The sequence below is a fragment of the Carcharhinus amblyrhynchos genome, chromosome 30 (genome assembly GCF_965287045.1).
Source record: "Carcharhinus amblyrhynchos chromosome 30, sCarAmb.v2.hapA, whole genome shotgun sequence".
NCBI lineage: Eukaryota > Metazoa > Chordata > Chondrichthyes > Carcharhiniformes > Carcharhinidae > Carcharhinus > Carcharhinus amblyrhynchos.
Genome location: NC_137353.1, coordinates 29,193,033 through 29,209,245, shown reverse-complemented (window position 1 = coordinate 29,209,245; position 16,213 = coordinate 29,193,033). Strand labels below are relative to the sequence as shown.

Genomic DNA, 16,213 nt, shown 5'->3' with positions numbered 1-16,213 from the left:
GGCTGTGGTAGAGGCCCAGTTTACTATATCTATGGGGTTTATACAATGACAAAGGAAAATTGCAAGAGACAATGAATTCGAATCCAATGTTTTCCTTACCTCGCCATGAGTTTGTGGAGCTCCTGTTTATGTTGCTGGTCCTCTGCGGCTATGGCATGCTGAGCCTGCTGCTGCATGTTCTGGACAAAGTGTTGCATATGTTGGAAAGCATCAATCTAGAGTGAAGGTCAAATAATGCAGAATTCATCATCAAAAGGATATTATTAAGTTCACAAAAGAGTTCCTCACACCAGCACCCACATGAACTGACTAAAATCTCAACGTGCATTGTCTTGCTTTTGCAAATGCCAGTTCAGTTTTCATTCATGGCCTTTTTTTACCATTAATTGTAATCACAAGTTGATCTCCCATGGTCTTAAATCTCAGATGTAGAGATGTTGGCGTTGGACTGGGGTAAACACAATAACAAGTCTCACAACACCAGGTTAGAGTCCAACCAGTTTATTTGATAGTAATCCCACATGCTTTTGGAAACGGTGTCCCTTTGTCAGGTGTGTGGAAGTTTCTGATCAGAGAAGGGCATATAAAGTCACACACAGTTTACAGTTCCACACACATAAGCACAGCCTCAACCAGGATCTTGGGTTCATGTTGCACTATCTGTAACCCCCGTGACTTGCCTGGGCTTGTAAAATCTCACTTACTGTCCTGTCTGGAGACGATACACATCTCTTTAACCTATGCTAATGCTATCTCCACTCACACTGTCTGCATCTTTAAGACTTGAATAGCGGGTTAGCTATAAATACTTGCATTCTAATCAGTATTCTGTAAACTGTGTGTGACTTTATATGCCCTTCTGTGGTCAGAACCTTCCACACACCTGACGAAGGAACGCCGTTTCTGAAAGCTTGTGAGATTACTATCAAATAAACTGGTTGGACTCTAACCTAGTGTTGTGAGATTTCTTGCTGCATAAACCTCAGAGACAGAGACAACTTGCCTTTCATCCCACTTTCACAATGATAATGAAAAGATGACAAATAAAAATCTGGAATAGATAAGAAGTTGAAATATGCTGTTAGGGTTTAGTTGGAAAGGGAAGATCACCACTTAGGTTTCCTCAAAATTATTAATAGATCCTTAAATCAGCTGCTAACTGGACAACCCTGTGTTTCAGGGCACAGTTAAACTGCTTCGAGAGATCCAGGACATCGGATTGCAGGGGCCTCAGCCCTATCCTTGTATAATACATTCAAAATTTTTGTTCCTTGCATGGACGAGAGCTGGGGCTGTAGGAAGGATGAGCAAACTGACCATAGCACAGTGTGATCAGACAGCCATTCATGTTGGGGGAGAGAAGAGAAATGTAGTCATAATCAGGTATAGTATTGTTGGCATACACACTGTCTCTGTGACCAGGATTGAGAGTGCTGTAGGTTGTGTTGCCTACCTGGTGCCAGGGTTTGGAATATCTCATCTGGGCTGCAGAAGAGCATGGAGTGGGAGGGTAAAGATCCAGTTGTCGTGATCCATGTAGGCACTAACAATATAGGTAGAACAAGGATAGAAGTTTTGCTGAGGGAATATGAGCAGTTAGGGACTAAAATAAAAAGCAGAACCAAAAAGATCATAATCTCTGGATTACCACCAGAGCCACAAGCTAATTGCCACAGAGTCAATAAGATTGAAGTGGTAAATGTGTGGCTCAAAGGTTGGTGTGGGAAGAAATGGGTTCAAATTCATGGGACATTGGCACCAGTACTGGGGAAGGAGGAAGATTTTCCGACGGGATGGTCTTCTCCCAAATCATGCTGGGATCAGAGTCCTGGCAAATCATATAATTAGAGCTGTAGATAGGGTTTTAAACTAAGTAGAGGTGTGGCAGGTGTTTCAGTTGCATGGAAAATTAGAAAATCGAAATTGATAGAAAAGGTAGGAGTGCAGGTTAGCAATGAGGCGGTTTGTTACCAGAAAATAAGAGACAGAACATGTGAATATCATTTTGCAACAAGGAATTATACAATAGTGGTGAAATTTGACAATACAACAAACTTAAAGGCTTTGTTTCTGAATACATGCAGCATGCAGAACAAAATTAATGAGTTAACAGAGCAAATAGAGTCAAAGGGTTTTGACTTTGTGAGATATGTCTACAAGGAGACCATGTCTGGCAATTGAATATCCAAGGGTACTCATTATTTGGGAAGAGTAGCCAAAGAAAAAGGAGATGGTGTAGCTTTGCTAGAGAAGGAAGGGATCAGTGCTGTAATGAAAAATGATGTCTGCACTGGGAATCAAGATGTGGAATCAGTTGGGATAGAAATAAGTAATAGCAAACGAAAGAAGCCATGGTGGGAGTAATCTATAGGTCTCCAAACAGTAGTTCTGCATTTGGGCACGGTGTAAATTAGGAAATACTGGGGGCTTGTGAGAAATGTATGACAATGATCATGAGTGATTTTGATATGCACATAGGCTAGATTAATAAAACTGGCAAAATTGGCCTTGGGGAAGAGTTGATTGAATATATTAGAGATTGTTTCTTGCAGCAATATGTTGTGGAACCATCCAAAGAGCAGGCTATTCTGGATCTGGTATTGTGTAATGAGCAGAGATTATTTAGTGACTTCATTGTTAAGGATCCTCTAGGGAAGAGTGGTCATAGAATGAAAGAATTCAAATATTAATTTGAGGCCAAGAGACTAGAGTCCAACACTCATATTTTGGAGTTAATCAAAGGTAATTACATAGGCATGAAGGCTGACTTGGCCTCAGTGGACTGGCAGAAAGACTAAAAGGTAGGGCAATTAATGAGCAGCAGCAGTTGTTTAAGGAAATATTCAATTCCTCCAGACTAAACATATTCCAGAGAAAAGAAAGATTGTAAGTGGGGATAAAAATGTCCATGGCTAAGCAATGAAGTTAAAGACAACATAAAGACAAAAATGAAGGCATACATAAGTTCATAAGAACAAGGAGCAGGAGTAGGCCATTGGCTCCTCAAGCTTGCTTCAGCATTCAATAAGATCATGGCTGATCTATTTGTGGACTCAGCTCCACTTATCCGCCTGCTCACCATGAACTTTTAATTCCTTTACTGTTCAAAAATCTATCTCTCTCTGCATTAAAAACTTCAATGAGGTAGGCTCAGCTGCTTCACTAGGCAGGGAATTCCATAGATTCACAACCCTTTGTGCGAAGAAGTTCCTCCTCAACTCAGTCCTAAATCTGCTCCCCCTTATTTTGAGGCTAGTTCTGGTTTTACCTGCCACTAGAAATAACTTCCCTGCTTCTATCTTGTCTATTCCCTTCATAATTTTATATTTTTGTAAGTTCCCCCCCTCATTCTTCTAAATCCTAATGATTGTAGCCCCAGTCTCTCTTCATAAGCCAACCCCCTCAACTCTGGAATTGACCTAGTTAATCTCCTCTGCACCCCCTCCAGTGCCAGTATATCCTTTCTCAAGTAAGGAGATAAAAACTACTCAGTACTCCAGGTGTGGCATCACCAGCACCTCATGCACCTGCAACATATAATCTCCCCATTTTTAAACTCCATCCCTCTAGCAATGAAGAACAAAATTCCATTTGTCTTCTTAATTACCTGCTGCTCCAACTTTTTGTGATTCATGCACAAGGACACGCAGGTCCCTCTGCACAGCAGCATGCTCTGACTTTTTTTACCGTTTAAATAATAGTCTATTCTGTTGTTATTCCTACCAAAATGGATGACCTCACATTTACCAACATTGTACTCCTGCCAGCCCTTGCCCACTCAGTTAAACTATTTATTTCCCTTTGCAGACATTCAGTGTCTCACCATATTGCAAAGGCCAGTGGCACACAGAAGATTGGGAAACTTTTAAAAGATTAATAAAGGGCTATTAAAAACGTAATAAAAAGAATAAAGGAAAATTATGAAAGAAAATTAGTGCAAAATATAAAAAAAGGAAAGCAAATGTTTCTGTAAGTATATAATGGAGAACAGTGTAGCTAAAGGGAATGTATATCCATATTTAATCAAACTTCCCTGAAACTGACATCTGCACAAAAATATTTCCTAGAGTTATTAATTTTAAAAAAATAATTAGTATTCTGAAAGTGCGATTAGCAACTGAACCGATGAAGGAAGACAGGTATCAAACAACCAAGGCAGAACATCTGTTTTTCTCCTTCATCAACTGGATAATAAAATAGCAGGAATATCCAACTTCAAAATTTTGGTTTTATGTGATTCTGATAGGTCATTAATTACCCACTAATTAACATTCAAACAAATATTCCCTCATTTTTGCTATGAGAAACCTGACTCTGCAAACATGACAGAAGCTCACCTCGCCCTTTGAGTCTGGCTTTGTAGTACCACTATATACCTTGAGGAACTATTTTTGCAATCAGTTTGGTATGACAATGCTGGAGACCTGAGACAAGGGATTAGTCAGGTAAGTGGAGAGGAATGGGGAATGCTGCACCTCAGAGAAATCATAAAACGGCAACGGATGAGGCGGCCATTTCGCCCACCCTCTCCATGTTGAATTTCCACAAAACTAAATCAGCTTGTCCCACTTCCTTGCCCTTTTCCCTAGCTCTGCAAATTCTCTTTGCAGTTGCTTATTCAATTCTGCTTTGAAAGCTGTGATTGACTATACCTACAGCATACTTTCATTCCAGATCTTAACCATTTGCTGCATAAAAAGGTTTCTGTATCTCACCATTTGTTCTTTTGCCATTCCCCTTAAATTGCTGCCCCTGATTGGTCCGTCAGTGGGAACAATTTCTTTCTAGCTAATCTTTCCAGAGCCCTCATGATTTTGATTATTTCTATTAAATCTTCTCATCTGTAAGAATAGCCCCAAATTCTCTATCCACGTAATTGTCCTCTTTCAGTTTTCTCCCCTCAGCTCACCTGGTAGTGCTAGATACAAACTATTCAGCATCTTGCATTTCAAAATCAGATTTGAATGCAACCTTAGCAGCAACTACAACAGTCACTGCTCTACAGCTTCCAACAATAACATGCACTGTTTCTGTTCATAGGTAAAGGAAGCAAGTGAAGTTGGCAAAAGAAAAAGGGCAATTAAAGATAAAAACTGGCAGCTGCTTATTAATCCATCATTTCCTGCTCTGTCAGCACCTCTAATAATCTACTTCATAGCAACAATAACTCCACAGTCTGAACAACTTTCATACTTTCACTCAGAATTTACCCTCCTTTAATTATGTTCTGCAAATGAGTCCCAGGCTGGCTCTTCAGATTTATTTTATTGTTGCAATAGAATTGTTACTACTACTACTACAAACTTACTATTGGGGTGGGTAACAAAAACCAGGAGAAAGGATGACATTGAAGGTCTTTTTAAATAATGTTAAAAGTTAATTTATTTATTAGTCACAAGTAAGGCTTACATTAACACTGCAATGAAGTTACTGTGAAATTCCCCTATTCACCACAGTCCGGCGCCTGTTTGGGTCAATGCATTTAATCAGCACACCTTTCAGGATTTGGGAAGAAACCGCAGCACCTGGAGGAAACCCATGTAGACATGGGGAGAATGTGCAGACTCTGCACAGACAGTGACCCAAACCGGAAATCAAACCTGGTCCCTGACGCTGTGAAGCAGCAGTGCTAACCACTGTGTCACCCTGCTGTATGAGCAATAATGGAGTTGTGCTAATTGGTTAACAACGTACTGTAATGGACAAAGTTTGAGACAGCTGAGCAGGTAGCCACAATTCTGAAGATAATCAAATTCATCAACTCTCCATAATACTTCAGCAACAAGCATAATTTTTTAGCAACCAGCATCATTTCTTTAATAGAATAACCAATTGTTGTAGAAGCCCCATTATTTATTTTATCACAAGCAGGAATTTTTTTTAAAACAGACCCTTAAATTTGTTGTGGTGAACAAATACATCAACCAGTGCACTCACAATATCAGTGAATTGGAGCACACAATGCTGTAAGGGAGACCAACTGCAGTTTGTAGATTTTACCTGCTCTTTTTAGAAAACCTGGCAAAACTTCTTTTAAAAAGAGGTTAACCATGCCAAACTAAACTTAACCGAGACGTGACCATCTGTTTGCTATTTCCCATATTAGATCTAGCAATATTCCAATATGATAGTGGGTTTAGACAATTATCAGTTTATCTGCAAGGATTATGGATCATGATACTGAGCTAATTCATTGGTTGATGGATGATAAGATAGGATTTTATATGCTATTTATTTTGAGAAAATCATCAAACTCTTGTGAAGTAAACTGCAAACCATTATTGCTAATATTCTGATCTGATTCACCAAATCCTGCAAAAATTCCATCAAGTTTTTCAATGGTAGCAACTTTTTTAGTCCCTAGTGTTGTGAATACTACTATGGGAAAACTCAGTTGGTTGCCTGATAACTGTGTCTATGTAACTAAACCTCATGAGAATGATGCAGAATTAGTTCCAAAAGTAGTAGCTACTGAAGTTCCAAATTGTATTTCCAGGATCAAGGCGGCCAAATTCTAGAATGGCATACACAGCCATAGAGGCATTGATGTTCACCTGATCAACTTTTTAACGGACTATGTACAATAATTAATGGTGCATAGTATCTAGAGTATTACTGATCCTCATAGTAATTTGTTGCCGTGGCCACTGAAGTAAAGGGAGAGAGATGTTATATATTATTGGTTGCATGGTTGCTTTTAGAGCCAGTCACATGATTTGATGGTGATGTCATCAGAGTGTTTCACAGGATCCTGCTTTAGTTTTATTTTCTACTCTGTATAGGAAACAGCTCCTACAATAAATTTATTGTTATTATGAATGTGTCTGTGCAAACCACACCTTTCTCTTTTTATTTAAAATCCCCAGCCCCTAACAGTTAGGGCATTAAAGTAACCATCATTGTGGTTAATTATAATTGTTGTTCTCTACTGTGGTCATTCTTCTTGCGTCTTTTAAAGTTTAATAAATGTTTTGTTATTTGAATAACTTACAACAAGACTGACCCCCTTTCTTCATTGTTTCATTTCTTATTCTCACATTTTTTTCAAATTGTACAAAATGTTCAGGATGGAGTTCTGAGTAGCATTCCAACTCAATATAATCAGTACATTTTCCAAAAAAACACAAACCAGGTTACATATCAGTTCAAAAACAAGAATTGGACACATGAAAATCAAAGAAATTGATGAAGATAGCCTACATTGTAAAATACAATGCCAGATTAAACCATTACATTAGCTGCATTACCAGAATTATATAAATTATTGCTACTTTGATTAATGAACTGACACACTATTCTGCATCCACTAGCTGCAATTTTCTTCAGTTGAAAATAGTAAAGACCAAAGCCATCATTTTTGACCCCTACCTCAGTCTCTGTACCCTTGCTGCTGATTGTACCAACCTCCAAGTCATGACCTCAGGTTGAACTAGACTTTGCAAGACCAGTCTTCCCATCAACCCTGAGTTGACGCTTCCATTTAAAGCCAATCAAAAACATAAGATAGTCTTAGATTAATATACAGATTGGATTTAAATCTTCGCAAAATTTTACTAGGTGCTGTCAAATTTGCAAATTCTTTATTCAGACTTCTCTAGCACAACATTGATATACAAGGTTGACAACCAAAATATGTATATCATCACAAAGAATCCTTACTTCCATCTCTATACATTGTCTACCTCAGTCCATCAATTGGCAAAACTCTCATTCCTGCCTTGTCACCTCCAGCCTTGATTATTCCAACATCTCAATACTCTCCTGGCTGTCTTCCTTGCTTCCCTATTTGGCTCAGTTTTCCAATGCTTCCAATTTAAAATTCTCATTGGGTTTAAATCTCTTCAGTATTTATTTCAAAAACTTCAGCTCTATAACGCTACCACGCCTCCCCCCCCCCATACCTATCACCAACACACTCAGAACTTCATTCCACCAAATCCAAAATCTCGCACATCCCTTCTTCCACCATTAGCAGATGAGCCTTCAGCCATCTGCATCCCATGCTCTAGCATATCCTCCCAAAGTCCTCTGCCTCTCCCTTGACCCTCCATCCCTTCAAGACCTCCTTAAAACTCAACTCTTCAACCAAGATTTTGGACACCTCTCCTAAAAGCTCCTTTTGCTGCTCAGCACCTATTTTTGTGATTTCTGTCAAGTACCTTGGGAGGTTTTGCTACATCAAAAGAGCTATAAATGCAAGTTAGTTGTTATTCTGCTGTCAGTTATAGCAAACTTTACTGTTCTTATGGCCCTTTAATGGCCAAAAACAGTAATTGCTTTAAGCCTTGATGTCAATTAGAGTCTAAGACTTGGTGATGGAAATCGTTAGTGCTTCTACATTATCAGCTCCTGTGTGACACTCATTTTGAGTAGCATGACAAATAAAAATGATAAAAGTAGCATCTCAATTTATTGTTTGAGGCATTTAAAAAGAATTGTATTAATAGTGGGCATTTCTGCTGTATAATAATAGTATGAAGCACTAATACAGGAACTATTTTGAGACAACATATTAAGGAACCAGAGTATAATACCATACGACTGCAAGGGAACTAAAAGAATCATAGGATTCTAGAATCCTTACAGTGCAGGAGGAGTCCAGTCGGCCCTTTGAGCCTGTGCTGACAACAATCCTACCCAGGCCCTATGCCTGCAACCCCACATATTTACCCTGCTGGTCCCCCTGACACTAAAGGGACAGTTTTGCATGGCCAATCAACCTAAGCCGCACATCTTTGGAGATATAGCAAGAAAAAAACTAATTTACACATGGAGTGGTGAGGACATGCAAATCACTTCCAGAATTAAGGGAAATGGAGAGAAAGTAACTAAATGCGATTCGGGCAATTTGTGCAAGTGCAGGGTAAATGCCGAAACCGACTGATTGAATTGAATCCTCTGGTAACACCAAATCGTCATAGGAAGGTTTGTCAGCGGACACTTTATTTGCAGCTTCGTGGGTAAACAGTTGCAACATGTAATTACAAAAATACGATGACAGGAAATTCAATGTAGCAAATTAACCACCAAAGAGTTATGATGTCTATATAATTAGCAAATTTGTCCTCATGTTGTTTTAGTTGCCATGCTAATTGTCTTGCTGCCACCACAGATTCAGAGGAAATAAAAATGACCTTTTTTCAGCAGGACATTATTTTAAAAATAATAATTTCAGCTTCAATCAAATGGTAATACCATATGTAACAGCCAGTTGTGATCACGTCTTTCAAATTTCTTTCATCACTGACTTGGCTGTTCAGTTCTCAGGAATGAAAATCTGGAGGAAAGGTAATGTCGATAATATGTGTGCGTGTATCCTATATAGGTCTGTCGGGACAGGGAGAACAATTATTCTCTTATAAGGCTATGACTGTGATACTGCTGCTTGGACAGAAACACGGTCCAAAGAGAGCTTTACACTGCCGTTAATTTGAGAAAAAAAAACATGTGTTTAAGATGGTCATTGTCAGTGGGAGAATAGGTCCCTTAAAAGAGACAGTCAATTGCTCAGTAACTGGAATACAAAAACGAAACAATACCAAACAAAAGAATGTACTGAGAATATTAATCCCACAACTGGAAAAGAAGCGACTGAAATGTGTTCCAGAAAATGTTAAGAGTGTTATGGTGAAAAGTCACTATAGAATGAAGTTGGAGTCCTGGACTAGTAGTAATACATATTGACATCAGCAGTCTTGAAGTCAAAATTATTACACTTGGTTGCAACTGAAAAAATGTGACACAAATAACAAGAATTATCTATTTCAAATGATTTGCAAGGAGTAACTAATCTCAACATAACCATCAGAATGAAACAACAAAATAAGTAATTTCATTCAAAGCATAAGTTCTGCAGTCAACTTAACAGAAAAGAAAGGAAATATCGAGCAATTTGTTTTCCAAAATACAGGCAGCATTAAGGACAGAATAGGCTGACGGGCCTTATTAAGTTTACCTTCCATTATTCTAATTCCCTCAGCCTAATTGTTTTGAATCTCCAAATATACTAAAGTTGTACCTTGTGGTTTATTACAATCGTCACTGAGTTGAGAAGTTCCTTCTGACTCCTGATCAGAAGTTAATTTTCACTAGTTCAAATCTGTGGTGGTGAGTATTGTGCCTTATTTTACCTTATTCAAGCTATATATATATATATGTATAGAACTTTTAATTTATGAAGAAGTGACATGAAGCCCATTAACTCATGAGAACTAGCTGCAGGCTGTAATTCCTAAGCAATATACCATGAGTTGGAACTTACCTTGCGGGTACTCTTCCACATGTACTTCATGTAAGCATAGGTGACGTGGGGGTGAACTGTTGACAGTGGTTGATCAAGGTGCTTTGAAGGATCGACGCCAAGCAGCTGTACCAGGGTCTTGTGAGCCAGGGCCTATAAACAGAGCAGTTGCATACAGAGAAGATTTGAAAAATAATCCCAGAAAAGACTAAGTTTCACTTATTATTTTGCTGTAAATTATATGGCTCCACACATTTCCTGCCAACTTTTACCAATATAAGTTTTCATGCCCACATTTATGATGGAAACTGCCAATGCAAACACTGCATGCTCTATTCACGACTTAGTGTTAGTCGAGGGATTGCAGTGTGCAAATTACAGCAGGCCATGTTTACAAAGCCCTTATTATAAATATGGGAAGAATTTTATAATTAAGTATAAAAATAAGATTAGAATGAATAAACAGGACAGAACCATGTTTGCACATCATGGTTCAATTATTTTCAGTCCCTCAAATAATCCTTTCCATTTATTTTTTCTCTCCCTGTGTGCGATTTAATTGGAGATTGATTTGTAATGAAAATTTTATGAAGGAACATTTTATGAACTGCGGTAGAGTTGTTTTTAAAGCAAAAGTCGTGGATTTATAGCTTGTCAGTTCATTCAAAGTAATGGGATCATACTTTTATCACTGTCCAAAAAAAAGGAATTTCATAACTCAAAGGTTAAAACATAAACGAGGTTGGTGTAGTCCTGGAATTGCATTTCCTCCTGTGCCTGCTTACCAAACGTCCATTCTTGCCACAGAGACTTGCATACTTTAACCAAGTTCTCATATCTTCATGTGGGCCAATGACAAGGGAACGAACCATTAGGATTCGCTGCCAGTCTTCTACTATCTGCTGGCATCCCTGTGGAACAAATACAAGGAAGTTAGAGGTGAACAAGTGTTTACAATCATTGAAGGACTTCTACAATTCTTCTTAGCTTGTTCTTATTTTCTATGATCTAAATTGTACTAATTCGTTGGTATTGCTTTTGTAGAACAGGCAAGTTAAGATCACGCTTCAAGTGACAGTGTTTTAGTATCTCCTTATGGTTTAGCAGGTAATTTGGTCACATGGTGTGGAACTAAACTCAGACTGAGCCAAACTCTCCCTTTGGTTTAAGGCAGTTTAGCTGATTTCAGGCAAGACAACAGAAGAGGGGAAAAATCAGATCCAGTTCCCCCATTAGATCGCTATTACCAGCTGGAAAATATGGATATGTAGATGTCAAGCGAGAACAGCTTTGCTCTCGACAATGGGAGCTACATGTGGAGTAAAATAACCTGCCTAGTTTACACACGAAGAATTTCCAATTGAGTGCAGGAACAGAGGACTGCCAGACTTTAGAATTGTGTCTCAGCATGAGTTAATGCCTTTATGAGAGAAAAGCAGAAAGTGGGGGAGAAAAGGAACATTAAATCATTGACTTGGCAGTGTGATATAGCGACTCAACCAAAGATCTCATTATTAGTGCATACAACACCATTTGATCTGGCTTACATCATTGAGCTGTGCCTGCCAATGTCAGTGGCCAATGAATGGATAAAATAAAAAAAACAAATTGAAAAAACACACTCCTATAAAATTAAATTAAAACTTGAACAGCTAAGGTTTATGAAATAACGGATTATTTGGTCTATTTGCCTTCAGATGCAGCCAGTAATTGGGCATATAATCACCTGATTGTGAAAAAAAGTCATGAACTAAAAACAGCTTCAAATTTCCTGCATATTTTTACATGCCGAGTCTGGAATATGTAAACGAGACTTGACTGTTGTCTTAAATAGAAGCTTCACAAATTCTGTTTAACATAAAATGGGGCGCTTGTCTAAACATACTTCTGCTTTCCTTCAAATATACACCAGAAAAAAGCAAAGTGAAATGACCGTGGCCTTGAAACTGTGTATGGAAGTAACTTACAAATAATGCAAAATAAATCCAATAGGGAATATAGAATTTTTTTTAAAAAGCAGGATTTTGAAAATGAAAAGGATTATACTGGATTTACAGATTTGTACAGGGTAGAGAAGAGCTCTGGCACTAAAGTTGAGAATACATAATGGTATCTTATCCATTTTTTAAAGGCATGTCTGAATTATCTGCAGAAATGCTGAAAAAATAGAAGTACCACTTCTGATACAGAAGCTTACATTTCCTGTATCAATAGATTTTACAGTCACTGTGATCCACCTCCCACCCCATCCCCTAGCTAAAAGGCTGGGGGTGGCGGAGTCTGGTCAGCTTTAACTCTGGAAGCAGCATTAAGGCGAGACTTCTGGCTCTGCCTTGACTAGAAGCCTGCCTTAAGAGTGCGACTGGTCAATTGGATTGGCTCTGTAGTCCCAACAGCATCGGTGGGAGCATTGACCACTGTTGCAACTTCAGGAAGTCTTACCCTGTTGGAGATTCCAGGTAAGTTCAGAGTTTGAGGTCTAGATGAAGAGCTGGGGGTGAGGGTATGAGGGTTCAGGAGATGAGGTTCAGGATTAATGGAGGATGCCTCCAATGGCCCCATAATGGAGGTTCACCCTTCTGTCTGACACCATTCGCACAGCTAAAGCAGGTGGGTTTCCCACATGGCATGGTCTTCACTGCCATGAGTAAAATACTGGTGGTGGCGAAATTAGGTCCTTAAGTGATTTGTAAAATTTCAAACAGGTCAGGGTCAGGCAGGTAGGCATTAGGAAAGCCATCCACTAGCAGGGGAAGATAAAATCCAGCCCACTATTTCAACAATTGTGCTTGGCTTCTGATTAATCCACCAGCCAGTGTTTATATTCCTTGCGTGAAATGGAAAGTAATCAGCATGGGCTGCTACTTTTGACTGATATCCAGACTCTTTCTGGACACCCAAGGAAGCTTCATAATATGTTTGGCTGGTTGAATGGTAAATGTGTACCTCGTCTCAGATTGATTGCTAAAGACGTTAGAATAAATGTTAACTTGCCTGAAGTCGTTCCCACCAGGTTTGCCTGATGATTTCCCTGCGCTCTGGAACCAGCTTGTATTGGATTACTTCCTCCAGTTCTGACAACATCTGACAGGAGACCATGGCCTAAAGAACAAGGACTCAACACTTACTGCTGATGTTTTATCACACACAACTTGTAGACATATAAAAAGCAAAACAAAGTAACACAATTGTACTTATCCTATGCCTTAGATGATAAACTCTGTATACTATCCATCATCCATTAACAGTAATATTAACATCTAAGCAAAAAATTTAAGAAAAGGCTAATTTTTGGAAAAATATGGTGGAACAGCTCTCTAATTTCCTATGATAATCAGCAAACAGACCATTATTACCCAACAGATTAAACAGGCAGAATTAATTAATTTATCTCTTCCACGTATCCCAATTTCTTGAGGAATATATAGGATTAAGTCCACGCATTAGTCTAATCTCAAATCTGAGAGAGTAAGTTTTTATATCAATCATCAACAACTTTCTGCCAACTGTATCCACCAGCCTTTTAAAATTGATGCAATTATTGTAGTCAGTTCTTCTTCTCTCCTGGACCTATAGAACTTCTGTGACAAATTCTTGGGCTTTCAGAATGGTACATTACTCATCTATTAATCAAAACAAAAACGGGCAATCCTGGAAAACTCAGCACATCTGACAGCATCTGTGGAGAGAGAATAAAGCCAATGTTTTGAGGATGAGAGATTTTTCAGCATTTTCAGTTTTTGTTTAAGCTCTGGTGGAGGGTCATCCTGGCTCAAAATATGGCTCTATTCTCCCTCCACAGATGCTGTCAGACTGGCTGAGTTTTTCCAGCATTTTCTATTTTTATTTCAGATTCCAGCATCTGTAGTTTTTTGCCTTCATAGATAAAGTCCGAGCTCTATCGTTGCTACTAAAGAACTAGAACAAACCACTTCCAATAGCTCCCATTATTAGATATTGTCCTTCTATTTAAAACAACACAGTTAAGTATGGTGCCATGGATGCAGTATTGGATGACAGTTTTTGACGCAAAAATAGTGGCGAAATAATGATACTAGCATTAGTTGAGCTCTGCTCTATACTGCAAGTGGCCCCAATGCCTTTGCCTTTCTAATATTTCAGCTACTCAATAAAAACCGCATAACACTTTTCAAGAAAGAGAAGGGAATTCTTCCAGTGCTCTGCTCAACATTTTGCCTTCAGCCACTAAAAACGAATGAGTGAATCAATTATCCCTTTTTGAGAGAGTTTGCTCTACACAAATTAACTTGCAATTTCATACATGATGGTAGCTACTATTCCAGGACTTCTGCTCCCTATCATTACCTAATTGGAAATATATGTACACCAGATGACACCAGAATGTGACGAGCAAACAGCTTGCCTGCACTGATTGCAGTAGTTCATACATGAAATTTCAGGAGAGAAATTCTTTTTTCAAGAAAACGAAAATCATTTACAACAAAAAAGACATTCCCTCTACTGCATGGAGCCAATCCATACATGATTACTATAATAAAATGACTACAAAATAAGTCCAATAATCCTTAGAACGTCACAAAGCACTTCACAGGCAATTAATTCCCTTTCAAAATGTAGTTACTGTTATTTTGTGGATGACCCTGGCAACTACTGCGAGATTCCACTGACAGCAACAAACATTCACATTGCTGATTAACTAATACTTCAAATCCTTCCCCCTTCACAGGTCAGAATAAAATAATCCATTTATATTGCACCCAATCATATTGTAACAATCACTCAAAGAGCTGAATATCCAACTTTGTTTTTGAAGTCCAATCACTTTTATTGTAGTCCAATGCAGCAGCCAATTTGTACACAGCAAGATTGCACAAGTAGTAAATTAACTGAAAAAAGTCAGTCAGTCAAAGGAATGTTGGCCAGGACACTAGGAGAATTCTCCTTTCTTCAAAAAGTATCTTGCGATCTTGCTTTATCCACAAGAACATGGCCTTACTGCAATGTCTTATCTGAAAGTCAATAAGCCTAGACATATAGCAAGTGGAGTTTGACTCAACTTCCTCATTCAGGGGTGAAAATACTAGTCAAGTTGACAGATAATGCATTTGTCATTTACGCTTATAGGCTGCAAAATGTTTAAAATTTAATTCCTTAAAATCAGCGTGAAATGCATTGGAACTATTTTAAACTAAATGCACTACATTAACAACTTCATCTGTCAAATAGGACAACACAGATGGGATTCATTTCCCAGGTATACTGCTGATCTCAGGGTTGTCTGCATGGTAAGAACTACAGAATCAAAGCCACTGCTTTGATGCAGGATAATCTATGACAGGTCACTTTTTAAATGTAAAATTTTTCCATATTATGTTGGCAATCAGCAAAACAAAAATGCGGGAAATTCCAGCTAGCATTACAAGATTTCACAACAAGCCATCTAACTGAGCAGAGAGGGAGACGAAAGTGGGATTAAAACTATGAAATACCCACAATCTTTGCATCAGATGAAACCCATGCTGAGCATTGATATCTGTTCACCACAGGTTTCTTTCCTGAAGTTATTTTTCTTCTTTATTGTTTTCTATACTATGGTTAGCTCCCCTCAAGAGGGTTCAGAGAAGTTCACATTTCTTTGAATAGAATAAAAAGAATGTTCTTGTCAACCAATGTTATTATGATATTCATGTCTTTTTTTCTACATTCACTGGAGACCAACATGGTCCAATTTAAATGTAATTTTCTCACTGTCATCCAACTTTGAAAAATTGAACTGTAATTGCATGCTTTCCTTTTTGACAGATGATTAACTCTTAAAACTGAATTATTCTTATGATTTTCTAATACTGTGATTAAGGGAGACATTTAATTTTGTATTAAAAGAGTTTCTAACCCGTTGACTAATTACAATTAGTTGCTATACATTTGGGACCATCATTGGCCAGTGAAAGAGGAGTGAGCAACTGGCTTAACGTTAGCATTTCTGCCTGT

General features: G+C 38.3%; 1 protein-coding gene across 4 annotated transcripts in view; it reads right to left on the bottom strand.

Moving 5' to 3' along the window:
- mtor (mechanistic target of rapamycin kinase) overlaps nucleotides 1–16,213 on the bottom strand; it is a 283,244-nt gene that overhangs the window by 57,079 nt on the left and 209,952 nt on the right. For all 4 annotated transcript variants that reach the window (XM_080215404.1, XM_080215406.1, XM_080215407.1 and 1 more), the window contains 4 exons: nucleotides 13,235–13,342; nucleotides 11,026–11,151; nucleotides 10,262–10,393; nucleotides 100–215 (listed from right to left, as the gene is read on the bottom strand). In XM_080215404.1, coding sequence (XP_080071530.1) covers nucleotides 100–215; nucleotides 10,262–10,393; nucleotides 11,026–11,151; nucleotides 13,235–13,342 — 482 coding nt within the window. The remainder of the gene's footprint in view (nucleotides 1–99; nucleotides 216–10,261; nucleotides 10,394–11,025; nucleotides 11,152–13,234; nucleotides 13,343–16,213) is intronic.